Below are 25,727 nucleotides of genomic sequence, written 5' to 3'. Positions count from 1 at the left end.
ATTCTACTCACCCACATTCACGTTGATATGAACACAGTGTCGTGTGGATTTGGTTGCACCATTTTAAAATACCCAAAGTGAAGTTTTTGTATTAGCCCAGACCTGGTTCCTTGGTTGCCAGTGTGAAATAGAAATGTTTACTTCACTATGAGCAAGCAGTGGTCTCTACATCATCTAAGAAAGCGATGATTCTAGACTTGTTCATTACAGTGATTCAAGAACTTGTCCTTTTGATACTGTTGGGGAGTATTTATTTATTTATTAAAAAATTTGTTTTAATGTTTTATTTATTTTTGATACAGAAGAGACAGAGCATGAGAGGGGGAGGGCCAGAGAGAGAGGGAGACACAGAATCTGAAACAGGTTCTAGGCTCTGAGCTAGCTGTCAGCACAGAGCCTGACGCGGGGCTCGAACCCACGAACGTGAGATCTGACCTGAGCTGAAGTCGGAGGCTTAACCAACTGAGCCACCCAGGTGCCCCGTGTTGGGGAGTATTTAAAAGTTCATGTAGATGGCTTCTGTGACATGGGACCTGAACTGAAAGGCATTAAACCTTTTTATTTCGAATGCCACCCTCCCTGTTTTCTACTCTTCAGTCTAAACCTGCACATGACTTATAACTTATGCACACTTCTCACTAAGGGCAAGTGCTTGGCATTCTCTATGAGTGTTTCACTCTTTAATCAAATGGTAAGTCTAGCTTGGGAGAGTACATCATTCACTCTTATGTTGCAGAAACAGTCAATAGCCACATTCAGGCACAGCAATTCAGGCAGGAGAGTGGTTGTATAGGGGGACCATAGTCATACAATACTTTTGTACTGGCTGGCAGACAGTCAGTCCTGAGCACCCAAGGCATCCACTTCCTTCTTCTGGGTACTACAGCCACTCATGTTTCAACCCCAGGGTTTTTGAAACCTGCTGGGCAGCCCTAAGATTTAAGGGTAGCTCCTCGTGTTATTGTGGGATCAAGAACTAACATAACAGCAGGTAAAATCACAGCCCTGCTGGGGGTGGGGGGGGCACAGAGTGGTGGGGGGGATAAGGGATGGCAGGACTGTGGATATGGAATGAATGGGAAGCTCTAGACCCTCAGAAAATCCTCCAACTGGGTGAACAATGAACACTGTGCTTGTATGTGTGTACATCTGTACATGTACATGCGCATATCTGTACCATATACATACCATTTACTGAGCAGGCACCACACATAATGCTTTCAGGGTCACATAGCTCATAAGTCACCGTGCACAATTCAGACCTGGGTCTGGTCAGCTGTTAACACTGCTGCCAAGCTGCAGACCTCAACGTCACTGAGTGCTTCCCAAGTTGCTTTACATCATCTCTAATCCTTAAGACAACCCAACCTTACAGACAGGGCATATATTTTACAAATGAGAAAACCAAGGCTCTGAAATGTAAAGGTATTTACCCAGTGGTATCTAGCTCTTAAATAGCAAAGTCAGGATTTACACTTGGGTCTGGCCACCTTCAAAGCTTGTGTTCTTCCACATGAAATTATACCAATGGCAACAGAAAGGCCATCAGCTGGAAAGTTTGGTTCACGGTGTTAGAAAAGAGTTAAGAGCAGAGCTCAGCACTGGGTGCAGAGGTGGAGGACTTCTGGACTTAAGAGCATGACATTCTGGAAACAAGGCCTTGGCTTTACCAAGCTGGAGGGACAGAGAAGGCTGACTCCTGGACTAACAAAGATCATATCTACCCAGTCAAACTATTCCAGAGCTTTAAAAGAATAATGAAATAAACACCTGCAATGCTCTGGCCCTCCTGAGAACAGGAAGATCACAGAATATCCCCCCAAATGGTTGCCTTGTTTGATTCCTTTAGTAATGCCTCTGATTGTAGTTCAAGACCTAACCTCAAAAAAGCATCAAAGCAAGGAAAAGACAGAAGTAGGGGATGTATGTATTTTAAAATGCACACGAGAAAGTCAAGGACTTGTGTGCTTTAAGTGGGGAGAGAGAAAAGGTTTGCTACATTTTATTTTCTAAAAATAAAAGGCTGCTTTTAAGCTAGTTAGACCCTTGTGTAGCACACGGAGGGCCCCTCTCTCCTTGTACAGCAAAGCAGCCAGCCCTGGTAATGATTTAGGGGAGATTAACAAATATGTCAATGTCTATTTTCTGCTTAATTTAAAAGCGGCGTCTATAAAGATTTTTGACTTCTGAACCCTGTTCTCCTGAAAGAAAGAAGGTAAGAATGAGGAGGGGGATAAAGAGTGATTATCCTATCATTGATCGTTTGTCAGGAGCATTTCTTATTCACTGGACTATTGTAAAAAGCTAAGCTCTCGATCAATCCTGTAAGCTCCCTGTACAATTAAATATCTTGGAATGGTTTTCTTTCTTTTCTAGCCAGATTGCAAGGCCTCAGGGTTTTTAGGAAGGCAAGTCGTTGTGTGCGTGTGTGAGTGTGTTTAAGAATATGCTACAGGGAGAAAAGTCATTCTTTTCTAGAATCCTACTTTAGGAAAAGGCTGAAATGGGAGAAGGTAGATTATTCCCATCTCTTTCTTCCCAAAATAAAAAGTCCCCATGAAATCCTAAAATTCCAACCTTATAGTTAAAAAACATTTCAATGTAAAGAGCTAAATACAGAAGAGTACTAGTCTGTACTAGTCTGATCCAGTAAGAAGAGGTAATGTTACTGAGATGTTACTATGTGCTAGAATTAAGTACTTTTCATCTCATTTAATCCTTGCAAACACCGTAAAAGATCACCTCACAGATGAGGAAATGGAGGCACAAAAAAGTGAAGTAACTTGCCCAAGGCTGCAAAGCTAGGAAACCATGGAGCTGGGATTCGGGCTTAGTCCAGCTTCAGAGCCCATGCTCTTTTTAAATTTAGTTTTTATTCTTAAAATTTCCCCCAAAGGGGGTGCATGGTTCCTGAAAGTACCGCAATACCAGATGCATGAGTGGAGTGGATGGAGCAAGCTCCTATTCCATCTTCTAATTCCAAAAATCCATTTAATGTATTGTCCTCAGACAGAGGACATATCAGATATTAAACTGATAAGAACAGATACTATACTTGATCTTAGCCAAAAGGCTGAGAAGCAATATAGAGCCAATGCCCTTTAAATGAAACAAGTGAAATTGACCCACAAGTGCCCACAGGGCAGCAGCCTGTCAGGTGTTCCTGGGGCCAGGACATAATGAAAAGCCACATCTCTCCTCCATGGGGTCAAAGCTGAAGAGAAGCTTCCGAGGAGAGAGCTGATTTCTGCAGCAGGAGGTGTTTTTTACCCAGCCATGACACTGAAGGAGGAGGTGAGTCTCACCCTATGGACAAACAGATTACATCCTATGGTGTAGGATTTGTGGGGAGGGGTGAGACCTTCAAAGCTTAGAATGAAAATCAGACTGGTAGGCTGACAATTCTCTGCTCAGCCAAAGGCACTAGGTGACCCTGCAGAAATCTCTTTTCTGTGCTCAGTTTCTTGTTTATGTAACAACAACTCTAGGCTGGAATAAAGCAACAATGTTTTATAAAAGAATGTGATATTAAAGTGTTTTTAAAAAAAATTTTTTTAGTTATCCTAAGAAGACTTACGTAAATTTAAACCCAATTTCAACTTTTATGGGTCTTTCTTCCTTCTCCTAAGAAAGCAATTTGCTTTGATTGGTTAAATACTTATGAAACTAAAGAAGTTGAACGACTAGACCACCCACCCTCCCTCACTCAGCTCCAGAATATCTCAGCCATAAGAACACACACCCTGTACCTCAACCTCGAGACTGAAAAATCAGCATAAAAAAGACTCGAATCTTATTAAGATTCAGAAGTACAAACATAAGTAGAGGTTTAAAAGATCTGTTTAATCACATTTTCAATGTTGAAAGAAATTTCTCTATAAAGATAGTAAGATAGGGCGGAAAAAAAACCTTGCAAAACTATTTCTGTATCCATCACAGGTGTGCCTTTCTTTACACAGAAGCATTCTTGAAAAACTGCGTAAATCAGATCCTGTTTTAAATGCCTTAAGGGAGCTATTTAGAAGGAACCCTGCAGTGAATCCTTTGGTAAAGCAAATAATCCTTTTGTAATGGGAATAATTTCTCCCAATGTATCTAGTTTTTTTAAAATCCCATTTTCATATATCTGCTTTTCTTCAAAGGGGGCCATACCTATCTAAATACAGCTGCATTTGCATATTGATTTTAACAGCGATCCTCTCAGGGATGTTTAACCCTAGGTTCCTTGCAGTGGTGTTAGTGCTCTGCTGTTCATATTTTTAAAAATCATTATAGTCGACCCAGAGATTTCCAAATAGGAGTGAAAGCATCTATTACTCCCCCTGCAACCCTGTCCTCTGGGCCCCCATGCAAACAGTCCACGCAAAAGAGTCAGGAAGCCAGCCACACAGAATTCTCTGAATTCTCATGGCAATAAATCTCAAAGTCTTTACAATTTTCCTTTCCTTTGTTGCTCCCCCTTAATCTACCAGTAACAGGGCTCTGGGTCAGCTCGGGCTAGATGGGAACAGTGCCTCTCGGACATATTCTGACACAGCCTGCAGGTAGGCAGAAGCTTAGGTTGAGTCCAACAAAATGCCAGCTAGGTCTCTCTGCCTGATGGAACTGTGAATTCCTGTTTCCTGGGAAGAGGCAAGCTCAAGTGCTGTTATAAATACAATCAGATTAATGGATCAGATCAAAACAACTCCTCCTTCCCAGAAAATGCTGTCACTAATGCACCAAATTGCATCAAGCCAAAGAACTTCTGAATCAGTATGATGAGACGGGTTGTAAGCTGTGGCTAATTAAGGGAAGAGGCACCATGCCATAACCTTCCTCGTGGGCCTGCCTACCAGAGACCAGTGCCTGGATGGCCACGGTGCCAGTGAGGACATTCCATGTGTACCACAGGTGACGGGGCAAGAGGCCACATCCCAGGCATTAGTATCAGAAGTTCTTTCCTTAACTTTCCAGTTTAAGGATGCTGCTTTCTGACTCAAACAAGCAACTCCAGCTCTTTTCAGCTTACAATATCTTGAAGATGGACACAAGAGATGGAAAAGCACACACGGCTCGGACACTTCCATCAGTCTTGCCAGATGACCAGCTTAACTCCTGAATCGCCTTAACCCGCGGAAGTGTCTTTTTCTTGTCATCTGGTTGCTAAAGAGAAGGCTTGGGGAGAAGGCATTCTGGAAGGTATCTACAGACACATTCATCTTCACCTGCAAGCCATAATACTCCTTCTGCACCTGGGGTGCCCTGGCTGGCACAAGGCGTGCTGGTGGAAGGGCCGGCCGCAGGCCCGCCGCAGTGATCAGCCAGAGTGGCCTCTGCCTGTGTCAGACAGGCCCTCTCAGGGTGTGCTGTGTGGGCACAGCTGAGATGCTGCATGGCAGGCTGCCCGGGAACAAGGCCACATTCAAAATGTGAGTCTGGGGCAGGATAGTTTCACTAAGTGGCTCCTTTGCCTAGAGACTACTTGTGTTGAGGGAGAGGGGCAGTGGGGAACTTATGACTGCTTCACACTTGGACCGGAGCTAGCTTGCTCTCTTTTTCTCTCTCAATTGATTTGTAAGGGTAAGAATTCAGGAGAAAAATCTTAGGTTCCCGTGTCAAGAGGCCAGGCTAGGAAGGCCATCTTATCCCAAACCACCCCGTTTCTGGCTCTCTGAGGAGGTAGAAGGATGTCAGAGAGACACAACTGGGCTCTGTTTCCAGAGAAGAAAGGGAACTTCCATAAGGCAACCAGATTGGTAAAATGTTAGCCTTCCTGCACAGACTCTACAGAGGCTGTTCTGAGAATTCAACAATGTAAGACTATGGTATTTGGGCTTATATCACATTCCTTTCTCTCTTTATCTCCACCAGGAACCGAACTATGTACTATTTTCATATGCTATGATAAGCACAGGACTATAAACTAGTAATTCACCACCTTCTACCCAAACTATATAAAATGATGAAAGGTCATTTTTTAAAAATAAGAAATCTGAAAGAGATGAAGTTAGCTTTTCAGAAATTAAATATTACTCATTATCCTTAGAGAATAAATAGTAATAATGTTTTTGAACACAGTCAAATCAGTTGTGCTCTAAGTGATCTGACCGTGTGCTCCCCAGTGCAGAGGCCAGTCTGGGATGAGATTGGGAACATAAGATAACTTCCACCTCTACAGGCTTTCTCCTAAATCAGATTTTCCTCAGTGAAATTGGCTTTTGATAACAAAGGGAAAGAATTCCTGTTTAATTTTGATCAGGCTCAATATCCAGCTGAGGAAATCCTGAGAAATGCAGTACAGACGGAACCAGAAGTTCATTCTGGGCTCTGATGTACATTTATTTTGTATCTTGGATGATTTAAGTCTTCTTTTTGCCTTAATCTCTCAATCTGGAAAATGAGGTCATTTGTACCCACTTTGTGTGAAAGTATTTTGGCAGTCTTTGGTTCTAGGCATAGAGAAAAGAGCCAAAAGCCTAAGTGAACCCAAAAGGAGCAGAGTTCATAGCATGTTCTGCTACATCTTTGCTGGCCTATGATCCCACAAATACACCTGGGTAAGTATGATCTCCCTGAAAAACTGCAATCGCCTGAGGACAAGACCACTTTTTCTACTTCTCTCATATTTCCTTTCCTATACCACTTGCTCCAAAAGTAGACCTATGCTAGCAAACATGGCTGTCTCCTTCTTCTGATAATTAAGGTGGGAAGGAAATGATGCCAATCCCCATGTTTGAAAAATGCTTCACAGATTCAAAGTGAATGCACATTCATCTGCTCTTCGCAGTGGCTAGGTCGGGGCATTATCCCCACTTCCTAGATGAGGAAACTCATGTTCAGAGAAGTTAAACAATTACCTACAAGCAACCTAACCAAGGCTTATACATGTTATTTTTATTCTAGATCCACTCTCATGTTCCTGCCCTGCTCTGGGCCAGGGCTGCTTTACATTTAGCAGACCAAGGAGTCTTTCTCCAGTGCCATTTTGCTCAAGGTTAAATAAATATGGTTTTGTTCAATGCAAAGAGGAAATTGATAATGAGATGATTTGTAACAAATGATTAAACGGCCATCACTTGGGAATCTCCTCCCTCTCCCCTTTCTGTATTTCAAAAGTTAAAAGGTGCTGGGTGAAGGTGGGAGCGATATCACTTTGCTTCAAGAGAAAGAAGCTTTGGCCCCACACCCCTCACCATCCGGTTGCTCTGCAAACAGATGTCAGAGAGGATCCCTCTTCCTACCACCCAGTTACTCTGAAGGGATGATAACAGCCATTGGGGGGTTAAAAAGAGGCAGTGAACCCCCAGTTAATGAGTAGGAATTCAGCAGGCAGTGTAAGATAAATGGAGCTCTCTCTGCTTCTGCTAGAGTCAGCATGAACTGCGGCCCTGCGGCTTGTTTGTGGCAAATGGAGTGCGCGAAATATCAAAGGGCAGTGATCCAGAAGAAGACCGACTTTGACAAATTTTAAATTGGCCAGAAAGAAAACCAGCAAAAAAGAAAAAAACAAAAAAAGAAGAAAAAAATGAAAAAAAAAAAAAAGAGAGAAAATTATGCAATTCACTGTGTCCTGCAATTGTGGCTTCGGTGCTTTGTACAGAATTAGTGGTAAAAACAGCAGAACGATTGCCTGATGCTGGGAGCAATTATGAGCCATCTAAGTGAGATGCTTATCAGTGGCTGAAGCTTTTAGAGCTCTCACTCTATACAGTTGTGAGGAACTTGCTCTTGAGCTGCAGTTACTTTAATTAAAGTGTATAGGGTTGGTCAGAAGTAATTATCCTGTTTGGAGAATAGACAGAAAAAAACCACCTCAACAATTCTGGGCAGCAATAGATTTTAGAAACAGCTTTGCCAATTCTTGTTGTATGTGTGCACTTCCCATAAAAGGATCAGGCTGAGATGGGTTAGACTTATTGGTGGTTGTTACCTAATGGCAAACAATGGGAGGCACACAAGTCACTGTGTCTGTCAGGCAACCTGGCTCAGGGCTCCAAACTGCCAGGATGTGCAGTCTCTAGAGTGCAGCCAACACTCAGAAGTTTTTGTGTCTAGATGGCGAGCATATAAAAAGACCACAAATGGTACTTTATTAATTAAATTACTATTTGAAACATAAATGAACTAGCACCTCTCCTTTTTATGCCTTCCATTCACAGAGTTTCACTACTTTTTAAAGACAATCCCTCTGTTCCTAGAAAAATAAAACCAAAACAAACAAAAGGACCCTAAGCAATTATCTTCACTAACCTAGCTAGGGGCTCAATGGGAGGTCTGGGCAGAATATCAGTGTTTTAGAAGAATCTGAAACCCATTCAGTCTCTGGACTTGACAGAGGGGTCCCACGGTTTAGTCCTATATGCAAGCTGCAGCCCTTCCAAAAGCTCTGAAAACAAATGAGCAACAGAGCCGTGGCTGGAAGCATCGCACACAAATATTCCCAGGGCTGTGCGCGGTCTTTACTTCTATTTCTCTAGCTTGGGATAACCCAGCAACTTCACCTGGCTAGTCTCCAGCTTCTCTGTCCCATGACATCAACTCACATCCCTCAGAAATGAGGTGACCTTGTCCAAAGAGACAACCAGAAACAGGACTCTTAAGACTTTTGAGGTCTTTTAAGCATATTCTCTGCCCGATTAGCTTGCCCCCAATAGCAACTTCCAGCTAGTTGTTCTTTACGAGGGCATCCACAAGGCCAGAAAGTCAGACTGTGTGAATTATAAGAAAATATTAGAAGAAAACTTGGGTGACTTTTGCTTTTTCTTAGGCCCCACTTTCCCTCCTATTACATACACTATTTAATTCTACCAGGGCTCTTACCATATAGAGGACAGTAAATAAAGATTATCATGAATTTGATCAAATGCTTCAGTGCCTCCTCCTCTGGCCTATGAGTGCACTCATTACAAATCAGCTGAATGGCTCATTGATTTGCCAGGAGGACAAGCAGACATACCCAATCGCTCAGCCAAGCTAATGTAGACTGGGTCCACTCGACGCATGGTTTTCACCAAATCCTTTCTGCGGAATTTGATTTCTACTGTCCCTTCTGGCTCCAGAACTGATCCCCTGGACCAGAGAGAAAGAAAACAAAACAGAAATAGAGGTACTTTAAAGGACGGAGACAACTGAATGAGGCCGGTTACAATTTGCAGACACGGAAATAGCTTCATGATGGTTTTGGCCACCCATGGCTCACAGGAGTAGCCCCAGGGAGAGGGGCAAGCATCAGAAAATGTCTCAGTGGGCTGTGAGAAAGGCCTGGTAAGAAGCAATTAAAATAATTCTCATTACCACACTGGTCTACTTCCATCTCAAAAGAGAAATACAGATTCCACCATCTACAGCGGATAAGGGTGGCAGGAATCACGTTATTTTCCAGGAAGGGAAAGAAAAAAAAAAAGATGATGTAGGCACTGTGGCAGGGGGACAGCCTCCAGCACTTAGGCTGTAAGGTGAGGGACTGGTGCTGAACCCACAGCTGTCAGTCTGCTGGCAGGATGACACACTGGGCGGGGCCAAGCAGGAGAGAAAACGCTCTTCCTTCTGCTATGGAGAGGTCTCAGGGTTATTTCTAGTGCATACCAATTTTGTTCTATTATCAGAAACTTTACCCTACACAACTTAAAAAAAAACACGTTTTAATTAAAAAAAAATTACAGCTAGTATTTCGTATATGCAGGGCACTGTTCCAATTGCTTACACATGAATCTTCACAGCAGTCCTATACCCAGTCTACATCCTCTGTGAGGGAAGTTACTATTATCTCCCATTTTACAGATGAGGAAACTAAGGTACAGGGCATTAAGAGACTTGTCCAAGCCTAACAAGTGACAGAGCTGCACCTGAAACCCAGTGGTCTTGTTCCACAATCTGCAGAGGAACTGTCTGTAATCTGGGTCAGATCAGGGGCTAGATTTGGGTTTACAAATAAATCCCTGGGTGTAGACTGCTTGCTGAGTGATTTGACAGTAAAACTACTGGCCTCTCCCTAGCAGCATTTGAAGCAGGAGGTTAATAACATTCTGTGGAAAGAGAAGCAGGTACTCTAATAAAATGATTAGATGCACGAACTGGCATGGAAAATGTCAAAGAAATACAATGTGAAATTTCCCTATTTTGGAAAGGGCTGAAAACTGATTGTAAAAGGAAGAAGCTGGATGGGGTCTGTTTTACTTAAGTAGTTTCGGGGACCACCTCTTGACAAAAACCTGGGACTTTCTCTCACAGTTCTTTGGATGCTGTAAACACTATTCTCCAAGTGTCCCAGAATGCCGGAGTGCGACCCTGGACCCTGAGGGAGCAGCTCTGGTTTGGAATGACAGAAGGCGGGTGCTGTGGTGCGCCTCAGTGCTGGCCTGCTTGTTCAGAAGAGGACAGCTGCTGCAAGCTCCTTGCCAGCCGGTTAAGGCGTCAGAACTCCGGACTAACAGTTTCCTCCTTCTACCCCGCTCACCTTCAGCTATGTCTGCCCCCTAGCTAAGAAAGATATAGTGGATAGACCTATCTGAACAACAAGCAGAAGAGAGAATCTCTCTGAGTCGGGGGATATGTGAGATAGAGAACTTCCTGGTAAAATAAAAAATCTGGGGTAGGGGGCCCTGCTGGGAAAGCCTGCTTTCTTTCTCATCCCAGCAGATGCTATTTAGGAAATCTATTTTTCTGACCTTGGAACCCTCTGGAAATAGAGATTCAAATAAAGTTCTCTTGGTTATAATGTTCTCCAGGAGGAAACCAACAGCTAGATGATCCCCAGAGGCAGTGAATGGAAAAAAAGAAGAAATGCTACCTGCTTTCCCGGTCAGCATACATCTCCATGTGCCTGGGGTTGATGGTGGGGTCAATCACAACCCAGGAGCCACCCCGGAGCTCAGCTTGAGGAGGAATGTAAACCAGCACTGGCTGGGAGCACTCCCGTAAGCCATCCACGATGTAAGCACCAAACTTCAGCACTTGGTCGTACATATCTATGGAGAGGGAGATGAATTAGAAATCATGAAACAATGCTTCCAAACATTGCTCACATCGTGGCGTACGCAGAAAACAATATTTGTATGGTGAACTGTGCCTCTATGAGGAGGTTGCTCAGACCAAAGGTGACAGGTCTGGGGATTCAGCCACCCCAGGTCCTGTCTGGCCACCCTGGAAACTGAAAGGATAGGAATTTCCATCTGTATGGTATTCAAGACTCCACAGGATCTTCAAAAACACAAGAGAGGTGCACTGTCTTTCACGAGACAGTGTGCAAGCCCTATGGATTGCATATCCATTTTATATCCTATCTGAATTGCTGGATTCCGGTTTCATCACATTAATTCACACTTGCTCTACAGACGCTGAGTAATTTTCATGTCAATATGTGATCTCTCTCACTACATTAAGTTTTCTGAAGGAAGGAACTATTCAAGCTCTTTTCAAGTCTCCTCATAATACTTAGAATATGATAAGCTCTTAAAATGTGCAGCTAATGGAAACGGAGCCTTCAAAATTTTTATCTTCAAAATGGCATCTTTCCTCTTGGTATCCCCAGAGTCTCGTCCAGTGCCGGAAACATAGTTAGCACTCAAAGTAAGCATCTGCTGAATGAATGGGTGAGCACATACACACTTTGGAAAGAACATAATGAGAAAGAAAAACAAGTTAGTTCTTTAACAGTTCCATTTTTACCAGGGCATCGATATGAGAAAACATTTTAAATACATATGTATTTATTGGAAATATCACATAGCCACATAAAAAGAAGAGCTACCTCTTCATTTTGCTAAAGAGTACACTTTGTAATCCACCCCCAAGGCCAGGAGCAGCCTGAAGAAAAGGCACTCTGGTGCATAAATAAAGCAAGTCCTTGGAAACTAGGATCAGTTATTATTTATTTTCCAACAATTTATGGACTTCTTCCCATTTCCTAGCTCACTGAAGTCTGCACATGGCTTAAGTTTTAGGTTTATGATTCCACATGTTTAATGAGCAGTTCAGCAGAACCACAATGGATTCTTTCTAAACACCACATAACAGGTTCAACTGAGTTCAAACTTTCCTATCAAAGCAAGGATCTCAATTTGGAATAAATCAATTCTGGAAATCCAGAGCAAAAAAGCATTTTTCAGAAAGTTAAGAGCAAACCCAAATAGAAATTGCTTTCATTGTAGTTACTGGCAAATTAAACTGCCACCTTCTTCAAAGTAAAAATGGCTCTCTCCATACAAACCATCAGTGAGCACAGTTAACTGCAAAGTATATGCCTCTCTCCATTGCCCAACGCGGCTGCTCTGTGAAGACTTCAGAAACTCCAGAAATTCAGAAGTTGCTCCAGGAAAAACTCCCTACCCTATGAGGAATGTGTATGGTCATGTACTCTGTATATATGATCAGAGCAAAGACATTTATCCCTTTGGGAGGAAAGCAAAGACCAAAAAAATTTACTGCTAATTACACAACTGCTGTATGAAGAGCAGGGAATAAAGGACTTTAAGCGCTTTACGCTAATTCTGTGGTTATGAAAATAATTGCTCAGTTCAAATTATTTTAACTAAATTAATTCTTTAGTGGATATTTCAACCAGTGCTACATAATAAAATAATTGTGTAATTAGCAGTACATTTTTCAGTGCTGCCAAGAGTACAGTCTCAGCCTCAGAACAAGTAACAGAAAGGAGTGGCCCTTAGTGGTGTCATGCACAGAGAAGAAATGGAAGACATGGATAAAAGGAGAAAGGAAAACAACAGAAAAAGAGCACACAAAAAAGTCATCCTATGTGAAAGAGGAAAAAGTTAGAGGTAAATGAAGACAGTTTCCAGCCTCCTCATTGACTTCTGTTTCTTAAAGATTCACCCACATCAAAATCTGTCTATACTATCTATGATTAACAGACTCAGCCCCCAGAGAGGGCTTTATTTAAAATGGACATCTACTTATTTAATTTTTTAAACTCAAGTTCATATGGGATGTCTGGGTGGTTCAGTTGGTTAAGCATCTGACTTCGGCTTAGGTCATCATCTCACAGTTCATGAGTTTGAGCCTGCGTTGGGCTTTGTGCTGATAGCTCTGAACCTGGAGCCTGCTTTGGATTCTGCCCCTCCCCTGCTCGCATTCTCTTTAAAAAATACAACATAATTTAAAAAAGTTTTTTTAAACCCTCAAGTTCATAGTATAGGCAAATAGTTTGGGATGAAGCTGAGTGTGCATTTTTTACTTTCTGAAATGAACTTCGGTCCATCTTTTTCATCATCATGGCTAGTTTACTGTGTACCAGGGAGCATGATTTCATACACACACACATATGAATCATTTAATCATCAGAAAACCATGTTCTTCTACCCAAGTTATAGGTGAGTAAACTGAGGCTTAGTTAAATAAGTGAATAAGTGGCAGAGCATGAGACTCGAACTCAGATCTTTTTGACTCTTGAAGTCGACTTTCTGTGACTTCACTCTTACTGTGAGGCCAAGGTAAGCTGCTTTCTAGCTCTGCTACAATGGCTGAGTAAAATAAAAACCAGAGAAGAGACTGGAATAAATGACTGAATATTTTAAAATTTTGCCTGGAGTTTTTCTATGTTCAGAAAAGTAAGAATTGTACTGATGACACTACCAGCTATGTGAAGGGCTTGGATCTGACTGCCAAGCAACTACCCGCAGGCCCCATCAATGAGAGTAGAAAAGGGGCCCCAGGCTTCATTAAAGCTAAAAGACTCGGAACCAAAAACAATGCCTCCATCTAACCTGAACACCAACAGACCCACAATCCAACTATCAGAACACCCAAAAATCAACAAAAGGTGTGTAGCCATAGTCTGACACATATTTGGCTGAAATCCCTTCCTATTTGAGACAGAGCAAAAACACAGCCAAGAGTAGTAGGGGAATGTATTTCCAAGGGTTTAGGCTAGAAATCAGTTGAGGGAATTTTAAAGCTATGCACATGATAACTGTCAATTCTCAGGCCATGGGAAAAGCAGCTGAGAATGGACAATACTGATAGGTTCTTCAGCGGAGAGGTGGGGGCTTGGCACTTTCTAAGCACTGTGAGCAGTGCACATCTGCATATGATCACACAGCCTTTCTAGTGCTTTCTCAGCATCCTGCCTGGGGCCTTCATTGTTACACAACATGGATAAACCACGGCAGCCACATGTACCAAACAAGGGAGCAGGGTGGTAGGGTGTTTCCACAGTGCCCCATACTCTTGAAACTGGAACAGATCTTATTGGCTTGGGGCGAGATTATGTTAGAAGCTGAAGGTAAACATTAGGCATACACAAGCTGCACACACATAATGTCAGTTCATTATGGCCGGCTGACATAGTCTTTCAACATCCAAGTAATCAGAGAATTTAAAATAGACTTTCATTCCGGTTAAAGTTTTCAATAAATGTTTTTTTATTGTTATTTATAACCTGTCCCAGGAAAAAATAATAAGTATAACATGAAAAGCCAACTGAGAGTGACCCTGTAGCACCAGCAGTGAGGCAGCTTAATATCACTGGGATTTGCATCCTATCAAGCTATTCATGCTGAGGCTGGGACCCTGGTGCTAATTTCTAGTAAATTTCACGCTTGATGTCTCCCTGTTGTGGGTCATTGCCGGTTCGTCTAAATAAACTGCTTCCAAATGGCTCTTCCATCTAAATATTCAGCCAGTTTTTATAATTTAATTTTGCATTATGCTGAATAGCCTTCCGGCCAGATAGAACTCATTGGAAAAAAAGCACCAATACCATCTTGACATACTTTTATTTATTTATTTATATTTTTACTGCTCGAATTAGACCTCCTAGGCTGACTAGTAAAGAGTTTTTTTTTCTCTCCACTAATGTCAATTTTCAGCATAGCAAGAGCTGTCTCTAATCTTTTCCTACTCATTACACACAATTTTGGAGTCATTTTACCCACAGTGCAGTCGGCTCCTGGCTGTGTGTTTGTGTGCACTGAGGGATGGCATAATTGTTTATTTTCCCTCCCTGCATAATCCCCAGCCAGTATTGAAACCAAAACTGCAAACATCTCCCCAAGGGATATGGAATGACTCTCAGCTGAGGTCCCTTTACATGAGATAATATGGAGAAAACATCCTGACCTGTATGTAAATATGAAAGGCAATGTTCTTCCCCCTCCTCCGTTCACACTGATCTCTATCTTCCCCAAAGCGTATTTATCTTAAGTGATAATGGATGCAGCAGCACCAAAACTCCGAAGGCAGAACTGGCCCTGGTCTGTATCAGGCCAGTAACTCATTTTTGACCACGAGCAGGGAGAGAGGGGGATGGGAGAAATTATTGCTTAATGGGTTCAGACTTTGTGTCAAGGATAATGAAAAGGTCTGGGGTACATTTAGTGCTGACTGTTAGGTAACACTGAATATATTTAATGCCACTGAATGGTATACTTACAGATGGTTAAAATGAAAAATATTATGTGTACTTTGCTGCAATATGAAAAAAAAAAAACTCCTATCTGAGTACTTCAAGTTTCTTATCACAAGGACAGCTTCAAAGCAGAGGACAGGTAGGTGGCTAATAACTTTCTCAGGAACCTACACAGTTGGTTCTAGGGATATTCTAGTAGACCTGGTTTGGTCCTAGGCTCTAAACTCAGCCAACGGTGTTGGAGGAAGTCAGACAGATCTGTGTTCCTCTCCTAGCTCTGTCATTCTTTAGCTAAATGATCTTGGGAAATTTACTTAACCTAAGTCTCAATTTATGTAAAACACAGATAAATAATATAGCCTACCCCTCAGAAGTGCTCATTGTGGCAGTTATGTAAGTTAGTGCACAGAAAATGGTTGGCACAGTTTCTGGTGAAAGGAGCTCAGTGACTCTTAATTGTTGTTGCCCTTATTGTTATAGGGCTAGCAGCTGATCTGGGCCTGAGCCACAACACACAGCAGAACTGAAGCTTTTCCTACAAGTAGCAAACTTCTGAACTCTGAACTCCTTAGGACAAAAGAGCCAGACTGACTTACTGCTAAGGAAGGAAGGTTAGGAAGAGTGAACTCTCAACTGCCCTCAGGAAGAGAGGTAACTGAGGAGTACTGGCATTGCATTCTCTCCTCTAAGTCCTAATGCAAAATATACAGCCAAGAAATCTGGGATGCGGTGAAGCTGGATGCTAAATAAGCTTCATATAAAGGAATGAAAGGAGTCTCAGGCTCCTCCCCCAGAAAAAAAAAAAAAACCTTCAGCACAGTATCAGACTCTTTGGAACCCTGTAGTATTTTGTTCATACTTTATACCTTATGGCTTTATCATTTCTAGACTCCTTGAGACAGTGTCTGTTTCTGACTCAGTTTTGTTTTCTCAGAGGCAGCTAGCATAGTTCCTTGCATGTTGGAACTCAGTAACAATGTGCAGAACTGACTTGTTTAACTTAAACTTTCAGTATCTCATGGCATTTCCACTGATTTATTATTTTTGTCACAAAATTCATCAAGAGTCTATCAAAGTATACAAACATTAATTTGCACGAATAGTCCTATTCTCCCCCCAAGAAAAGTGCAAGTTGTGGTAGATTTCCAGCAAATATGGGCAAAGGGAAACTTTACAACTTAAAAAAAAAAAAAAAAAAAGAAAGAAAAACCACACTAGTCTTCTACACTTTGCAAGGGAAGCCTGGCTGTACAGGGCTTTTCCTAGCCAGGTAAAGGGAAAGTTGTTGGCTTGAGGCTCTAATCTCTCTCCACACACAGCTGATAACCTATAAAAGGGTTAACTTCCTCAGGCTTTTCCTCCCTCAGAGGCAGAGACGCTCCTGCACCAAGCTATTTCTGGGTTCATTCTTTTGCATTTAATATATCTGCATCTCTGGCCACTCTACTCTGGCATTGCCAACCCCTCCTTCCTTCCATTGCTCTTACTCATTCTATTGCTTCAGAACCCAGACATCTCCCTTGGTGAATGAAGTTGACATTCATCAGTGTACTCATCCCCTCCTGGTATATAGTCTCTGGCCTCAGCATGGCCATGAATCTCTGGCCATTGGAGAGAGAATTTCACTGCTGTAAGAGGTAAAAGGTGTTTCCTTTGGCTCTCTTGAACAATCCACAGTGGCTCTGCACAGGGAGGATTCTCAGTAAATGGTGATACTAGCTGCTGAGATCACTAAGCGATTCCCACAGTACAGAACAGAGCCTGTATAATGATGGTCTAATATGCTGGAACCACAGGCCCAGGGCTGTTGTTGGATAAGAATGAAATACGCCATAAATTACCACAAAGAACAGCCTCTGGTACGGAATTTGTTCATTTTCTTCTGGTGAAGCCTAATTTCAGTGTCTACCTTGGTCATTATAGAGTGTTAGAGCATAACATCAACAAAGAGTATGCTCAGAAAAGAGGGACAGAGACTAGCACAATCACATTTCCCCAGGACCATCAGAACAGTCTATCATTCACCTGGGAAAGCTAAATCCACAACAGCAGCCCATCTAGATAACACTAGTAGACGGTTCTGAAATTTTGTATGGAACTGTAAAACATACAGAATTTTCCCACTCAAGTTGCAACACAGAGGATATATTTCAGAGGAGTGTAATCCCCCAAAAGCGTAGGGTGATGGCTGTCAGGATACCCATTAGCTCTGCCCAGCATAAACCCTCCCTCCCTGTGCTGTGAGGTTTTGGGGAATCAGTTATGCCCCTCCAGCACAGAGCCAGGGCAATCACCTTTCATCCCACCGGAGAAGCCCCTCCAGTTGGCAAAGACCATCAGAGGCAGCCCTTCACGGTTGAAGTCCTTGATAGCCTGATAGGTCTTAAACGCAGAATCTGGAAACCAAACCTGGCCAGCTTGCTGGATTATCTATTGGGAAAAGTCAGAGGAAGACACAATTAACAATGGAGGCTGAGGAGAAGTCTCTCCAAGGTGAAAAAGGTTTTATTGTTTTACTTTAAAAACTCAACCAAACCAAACAAACAAAAAACCGTTGTTCATCAAGAGGACCAACTTTTGGGGGGAGCCTGGGTGGCGCAGCTGGTTAAGCATCTGATTCTTGATTTCAGCTCAGATCATGATCTTATGGTTTTTGTTGGGTTTGAGCTCTGCATTGGGCTCTGTGTTGACAGTGGGAGGCTGCTTGGTATTCTCTACCTCTCTCTCTGTCCCTCCCCCATTCACACTATCTCTCTGTCAAAATAAATAAATAAAACTTAAAAAAAAGGATCATCTTTGAAGTAAAAAAGAAGAAAGGATTCTGGATCTTTGACTTTGTTAGATACTCCTCTTTTTAAGTCCTGGATACACCACCACTCCTTAGTCAGAAGGAGGAGACTTTACTGCTTCTAATGGACGAATGTGGTCTTAGGAATCCTCGTTCTGGGTTTCCTGAAGGCAACTGTAAGCGGCTCACCTACACTAGTCCTCAAAGCAAGCTAACGGTATGTTGTCTACAGTCCTCTCACTTCTGGGCTTTATACAGCTTTCTCCATCCTGGAACTGATCAGCAAACCCTTGATGTGCCACTGCTGAGTAACCTCCTTCCAGGTTTCCCCCACCCTCATTTTCTGGACCTTATCAGGATGTAAACACATAATCTACCCTTTTAAAAAACAGGTGGAAAAAATAAATAAATAAAAAAGCAGATGGGTGGCGGTGTTCACATGTGGCATTAGGGCAGACTTCTTATCTGTGTGTGTGTTCAAAGAATCTGGGACCAAAATGCCCTCAGCTGCAATGAATCTAGCCTGTTTTCCAGCATCAACAAGACCACAGTAAAGGCCTAAGTAATTTTTCAGGTAGACTGTAGTCCATTGACAGCCACCTTTGAAGTGATCACATGATGGTCTGACATTATTCAAGGATGCTGACTACCATTCCCTCCAAAACTGGTGGTTGGTAATGCTCCCGATATGTCCACAGGCTTTGCAGAAGGGAAACCCAGCTCCAAACATGGGAACACAGGGTACTTGGGGTCACTTACCTTGGCTTCAGAGTCCAGGTTTGCAGGGTCGGCTGGGATACTTAGTTCCACTGTTCGGGTTTCTACAGCAACTACTCCTACAGGTATTCCTCCTAGCCTGATAAAAAATGAGCCAAATAAGAATCTGATGTATGGAAACGTAGAGATAGTTATTTATTTTCCAGCCCCACATCAAAGCATTGGGGTGGGGGGACTGGAGACTGCAAATACAGAGAACAGAGGGAAATCTGACTCTTCTAGGGGTGACATGTGAGACTCTGGATTTGATAAATACTATATATACATTTTTATAAATCCAGGGGAGCCTTCCTTCAGAATCTCTTCTATTCTCCACATGATAAATTCAGACCAAGGGTTGTACTAGGGGAGCCTCAGCAGTTAAATTCCATAGTCTAGCTGTGTGTGTGCACACATATATGCATACATCTGTCTCTGTGGATGCCAAATAAAATTTCTCAGCTCACTCTACAGCATTATTTTGGTGAAAACAGAGGGAAAAGATCTGAAAGGTAGGAGGCCCTGAAACCTTGAGTAACTCTTTTAATAAATGCTGGCGTTGCTAGAATAGAGCTTTCATTTCTACAGAGTACTAATACTGTGATTCTGATTATTTGAGGGTACAGTAGGCCTTACACTGGCTATATGAATGGGAACTGTGTAGGTGTGTTATGGAGATGATGAAAAAGAGTGCCAAGGGCACAGAGGTAGTTGAATAAGCCCTTAACTTTCTCTTTCATTGGAAGAGGACAGAGATAGCTTGCAGTAGTAACCTTGGTAAAACAGGTGATCTATATTGAAAGTATATGTTTAATCTCCAACATATGTTAATTTAAAAAAAACTCCAGGAAAAGTCTATGTTCCATGATTCCCTCCCAAGTTGGTTCTCAGAAAAATTTCCTGGTAAACATCAGGAAGAAAGAGAAGACGGGGATGGTAGAGTGCTTGCTCTGAAAAATGTGATCCAGGCTGCACTTTCTTAGCTGCGCTCCTTGGGGCTGGGGCTGGGATGGGTTATAGTCTCTCGTTCCCCACAGCATCTCCAAAGCAAACTTTTCCATGAAGGATGGTCTTACACTGGCTACCGGAAATGGATTCTTGTCATCACAAGAGGCCTGACAGGGGCCTGAGCGGAGACCACCCACCCCCTTGTCACTTGTCTGCATTGAATCAGAATCAAAAGCTCTCTAGACAATCAGACAACGAGCATGAGGTACACAGGAGGGTTTAGAAATATTTCTGTTCACAATGATTAACAATCCAACTGGAAACTTGTAATTGCAAAAGCCACCCTAAATCGGTAACTTATAACTTATATATTAGGGCCCATGTGACCTAATAAAGAACATCTTTATCCGAGTATTACAGTTATTTATTGAACTTGAAAACAGCTCAGAACAACTTCTGTTTTCTATTATACTTCATATAAATTTTATCAGGCTAGCACATGAAGATGCTACATCTTGTTTTATAGTGTGTCCCTGGACAAGGTGCCATGGAATAATAAAAGACAATTTACAGCCAATAGCACACATATTCCAAACATACATACCAAAGATGAGTTTTGGCAGCACTTACAGTAACAATCCCAGAAGAATACATTTATATTTATTTCTCGAAATGCCATTGCTTTTGAAAGAAGCTAGCTCCATTTGTGTTTTATATACTTGGAAGCATGTGTATGTGTTTGGAGTAAGAAGCCCAGAACTCATCAGATGGAAAGAAAGGAAGAAGTCAGAGTAGGTGTTACAATAAACAATGGCAGAGCTAACTAAAGCCAAGCTTGACTGATCTTGCTCATAGAACAATCCCTATTCTTCCAATCATAAGGGTAAAGCATTATTTTCCTATTTCCCATGGGAGGATCTTAAAGACCTAAACAAAGGTTTCACTTTCTGAGGCTTAAAATCTGTCATGTTTTTTACAGACAGGAAAACTGAAGCAGAATAGGTAACAGACAAATTTTCAAAAAAGTTGGTCTGAATGTGATATAAGGACCCTCCATAACAAACCAACAGATTTAGGTAGAAGGGTTCTCTCTCCAGTGTACTCCCCTCCACCCCCTTCCCAGAAGGAATTTTACCAGGCACAAAGAATAGTTCTCATCGGGACCCAGAGTCCTACAGTGAGGCAGAAGACCTGAGACGTGAGAGAAAATGGGAGCTAGCCCCTGCGAGTTTCAGTCTGGGCTGACTCCAGGCCTGACTCTTATTCTGTCACAGTGGAAGACCCTGTCTGCCGGATCTGCCATCTGATGGCTCCTTGTCACTGGCAGCATGAGATGCGCTGACCTGCTGTACTGAGAGAACCACGAAGCCTAGAATTATTTTCAAGGCTAGAATCTAAATCTCAACCCAATGTGGCATGTTTGAAAATCTTGAGCAGGTGCCACCTTTCACCAAGATAAGGAAAACTGACTGCCCCCGAGAGGAAGGTGAGTTCCAGATGTGGGTCCCTGGGGCAGCATGTCTCCGTAGTGCAGAACGAGATTAGGATCAGCCTTGGCAGGTGCTCGTTATAGCAAGCGCTATAGACGATACTGTGCAGAGCTTGCTATTGAGTGAAGCACTTCTTAGAGGGGGTATTAAAATTTAATAGAAACTTCAATTTCCCATTTGAAAAATATAGGTAGTCCAGCAATCTATTCCAGTTTATTTTACTAATTCTTGTTTCAGGCAAACTTTTTTATTTATTTATTTTTTTCAATTCAAATCTGATGATAAAGCAATATAGTGTGTTTGTTACTTAAATAATTTCACTGCCAGGAAGGGACTTCTTCTAGGTTACATAGATCTTCTGGGTTACATGGAAAGGTAGATGAGTCTGATTCATCTGTCACCTGCCTCTGAAAGAAAATGGTCTTTGGAGAAGGGGAAGGTCATTGGTGGGCTATGGCTATTGTATTTGAGCTTTACAGCCCTCAAGGAGCTTTTCCTTCAGCATTATAAAAAGGAAATGTCAAAAGCAGACTTCAGATTAAACGCATCATTGGAATGACACACTAAATGACTACTGGGAACCAGCCCTTCAGTTATGCTGCTTTGGGCATGACTATAATCCAATATTCTTAGAAAGTTTGGACAAAGAGAGCATTATTGGTAAAACAAAACAAAACAAACCTATATAGCTATGGCCTTTTCCTCTCTTGGTTTTAGTTGGGAGGAAGAAGAGCTTCCAAAACAAAAGAGCTCTTCTCTTACCTGGCTCTGCCAACCACCACAGTCTGTGCCCAGGGTTGCATGATCTCAGAGAAAGATCCGTAGTCAAAGAATCCACTCAACCACTGACCTTTCTGGGCTACAGAAGGGAAAGAAAGAGAACAAAGGGAGAATAAAGACCATCAATCCACTGAAAATGCATTGGAACTGGCAAATTTAAGGTTGGGTTTGGGGGATTATTTGGGGGAGTTTGTTGTTGTTTTTAACCATATTATAATAGATGCATGCATTAGGCAGCTGAATGTTCATCTGCCTTTAGACATCATCTGCTATTTCATTTGCTAGGCTGCATAAAAAGAATCATTTATCAGCAAAAGCATCATTTATTGTTAAACGATGGGGTTCAGCTAGCAGAGAGTTTGTATGCTTTTAAATAAATAACTTGGCTTTTTTCAAAACACCACAAACATTTGTCAAAAGGCAGCCAAGTCATTAAAGTTTTTTTCAAAATGTCTATTTCTATTTTAAAACTTAGCTTACAATTTTGTTTGATTCCACGGACTTTTTGTAATGGAAAGCCGAAGACAGCCAGTGATAAGTATTAATGATCAGATGAGGACTCAAATGGGGGGAAAGGAAAAGGGGAATGGCTAGAAAAGCAGCAAGATACATCTACTTAACTTATAGCTGACATAGTATAATCCTTCTCTAAGGAAGGGCCATGCCCACATACTCTTGACACGAAGCAAAAAAAGAACGGTTAAGATGTACACACTTAATGTCATTAACCACCCTTGTACGTAGAATTTCCTTCACTGGCAAGACACGTAACTTTCGACATCTCAGGTTAAGAAAAAAACTTTTGTTCCACAAGTATCCATGTTTAACCAAGGCCCCATAAAAGCTTCTGCAAATAACTGTTTCCTAGCTTGCCCCTCAGCTCACGGTTTCTCAGTGATCCTTCTAATTTGAACATGGCCCTCCGCCCCCTAAAAACCTAAGTCCAAAACCAATTAAAAGTGGAGATCCGAGCAAGCTAACCTCTGCTGACTTAAACAGGATGGAGAGTGTTTTATCAAGACTAAATTCGTAATTACTGTGTTCTACATTCCTTGCCTCTATGGCCCCAGTGTAAAATGTGATCATCCATTTCAAAATTATCTCTCTATCGTGAGCCCAAAGCCGATCGTTTAGATTCTGGTCTCGTGTTGGGCGTCAGTTTGAAGAATATCACAGCACTATCTCCTCTAATAAATGACTTTAACTTTTCACCTAGAAGATATCTGCTTTAACTTATCACAGGGAATCATCTGCTTTCTTTAACGCTTCCACTAAATTAAAATCTGAAGTCACTCGATTTGGGAGCGAGTGTTAGCTACACATAGACAGCAGAATGAATTACTAGGGAGTCGATGAAAAAATATTATCCAAAAACCAGAAAACTTAGTTTATCACAAATTTCATTTTATTCTGTGGATCTCATTAATAATGGGCAGGATAATACCCACCTGCATTCACACACATCTTTTCACCTCGTGAAAGAGGGTTCAAATTTTGATGATGGTTCTACATCAAACTTCTAAGTGTATCAGGATACTGAAATTTTAACTTTGTATGCTTGGATCATTTTATGATTCTTACTTCAATAATAATGATTTGGAATCATAAAATTCATCAAAATGGAAAGACTTTCTTCTTTATAAACTTTCCTGCTTTGTATTTTGACTAGGGGAGGGGAGTCATTGGTGGGCTATGGCTCGTGTAGGTGGACTTCACTCCCCTCCCCAAACCTTGAAGAGCAGGTTGTGTTCACTTCAGAGGTAGAACTTAGAAGTCAACTAAGATGCCGCCCCCCTTGCCCCCCTACCACCCCTCTCATGATTCCTAGGAAAAGACTCATTGACTCTTGTTCTGAATTCTCCCAGAAAACTTCTGGATTTTAAGGTTGACAGGATCTTAGGTTCATGGTTCTTATCATAATCATAGCATATATATGGGAGGTAGGGAGATTACTATGGTGATTTTTCTGGCTATGTAGGAAAAACTATTTTGTTTTATGAAGAGTAACAAGAAAAGGAAGGCACTGAAGACAACAGGTAAAAATTGAAATTGAAATTCCTCTGGTGATTTTTTTCTTTTTCTTTCTTTTTTTTTAATGTTTTTTATTTATTTTTTGAGAGACAGAGAGAGAGAGCATGAGCAGGGGAGGGTCAGAGACAGAGGGAGACACAGAATCTGAAGCAGGCTCCAGGCTCTGAGCTAGCTGTCAGCACAGAGCCCGACGCGGGGCTCGAACCCACAAACCATGAGATCATGACCTGAGCCGAAGCCGGACGCTTAACTGACTGAGCCACCCAGGCGCCCCCTCTGGTGATTTTTCTATACTATCTACAGTTGGGCTGCAGATTAAGTTCCAATTCCGAAGTAACAGCTGTGAGATCTTGCACAAATCACTTAACTTCTCTGAGCCTTTAAAGTGGTGATCTCTCTGGGGCGCCTGGGTGGCTCAGTCGGTTAAGCCTCTGACTGCGGCTCAGGTCAGATCTCACGTTCGTGGGTTCAAGCCCTGCGTCTCTGTGCTGACAGCTAGCTCAGAGCCTGGAGCCTGCTTCCAGTTCTGTGTCTCCTTTTTTCTCTGCCCCTCCTCCTCTCATGCTCTGTCTCTCTCAGTATCAAAAATAAATAAAACATTAAAAAAAATTAAAAAATAAAGTGGTGATCTCTCTCTCTCTCTCTGATTTTTAATCTCTGAGAAGTAGTAAGCCTAAAGAAGATAGTGTATATGGAAGTGCTTTGCAGTCCTACCTAGCTCAAAGTGGGTACCCACAGAGGTTTAGTAAGTCTTCCTTACACAGACCTCTTTTTTTCTTTCAACAAAATCACAGTGACTCTTAAATTTAATGAATTATCTTCTGCATTCTCTTCTTCTTTTAGATAAGGCTTTCTTTGAAATAGTTGCAATAAATGCAAAAAAGAACACTTTCTCAAACAACCTGAAAAAAAAGACTCAAAACATAGCAGGGGGATTTGGGGCTTCACAACATTACTGCCTGAGAAGTAAGGTTTGTTAAAGCAGCTTAAGGTACTGGCAAGCAAGAATGTACATTCACCTTACATGGAGTCACCACTGTTTTTCTGTTTTGTTTTCGTTTTACAGATCGGTCAAATCACCCACGAGACAGGGATATATGAGATAAACATGGAGGAAGAGCATGTTCTCACTCGATGTATTTATAAAATCAAGAGTCTGGACAATCTCTTCATGAATAATGACCTTACAAAATAACCTTATTTAATAACCATAACAAGTCCCAATACTATTACCAATACAATAAGAAAAGAAGGACACATGCAGGCTGGGTGCTCAGAAATAGTGTGCTGAGAAGAGTGTGGTTATGTTCTACACTGAAGGGTCAAATATCTTTCTTAAAACTGATCTGATTCACCTCTGTTTACAGAGACTAGACGGTGGAAGATTCTATGACTTTATTGCTTAGATTTAACTGTTTTAAAGTCTTTGAAACCATTAAGTAATAAGTGCCTTAGTAACAGAATTAACAGAAGAAATGTATTAGTGACTACTGCTTATGACTCAGAGACTGACTTGTACAACTAATTTCCTTTGTTTCTCATTTGTTCTGGAAGTGTTTTCCACCTTGATCTTTGGAGAGCTATTTTA

The 25,727-nt window shown here is 41.8% G+C and overlaps 1 protein-coding gene and 1 non-coding gene across 6 annotated transcripts in view; both read right to left on the bottom strand.

Annotated features, from left to right (window-relative positions):
• The window catches only part of ACACA (acetyl-CoA carboxylase alpha), a 279,134-nt gene that overhangs the window by 16,063 nt on the left and 237,344 nt on the right, over nucleotides 1-25,727 (bottom strand). For all 5 annotated transcript variants that reach the window (XM_029929349.1, XM_029929353.1, XM_029929351.1 and 2 more), the window contains 5 exons: nucleotides 22,091-22,187; nucleotides 18,894-18,990; nucleotides 17,641-17,776; nucleotides 10,772-10,949; nucleotides 8,939-9,051 (listed from right to left, as the gene is read on the bottom strand). In XM_029929349.1, the coding sequence (XP_029785209.1) occupies nucleotides 8,939-9,051; nucleotides 10,772-10,949; nucleotides 17,641-17,776; nucleotides 18,894-18,990; nucleotides 22,091-22,187 (621 nt within the window). The remainder of the gene's footprint in view (nucleotides 1-8,938; nucleotides 9,052-10,771; nucleotides 10,950-17,640; nucleotides 17,777-18,893; nucleotides 18,991-22,090; nucleotides 22,188-25,727) is intronic.
• Nucleotides 2,895-3,085, bottom strand: LOC115283137. Its single transcript, XR_003904945.1, has one exon. It is a non-coding gene; the product is annotated as a U2 spliceosomal RNA (small nuclear RNA).

This window comes from Suricata suricatta, chromosome 17 (assembly GCF_006229205.1).
Source record: "Suricata suricatta isolate VVHF042 chromosome 17, meerkat_22Aug2017_6uvM2_HiC, whole genome shotgun sequence".
Lineage (NCBI taxonomy): Eukaryota > Metazoa > Chordata > Mammalia > Carnivora > Herpestidae > Suricata > Suricata suricatta.
The sequence above is the reverse complement of the archived record's forward strand: the minus strand, read 5'-3'. Positions and strand labels throughout refer to the sequence as shown.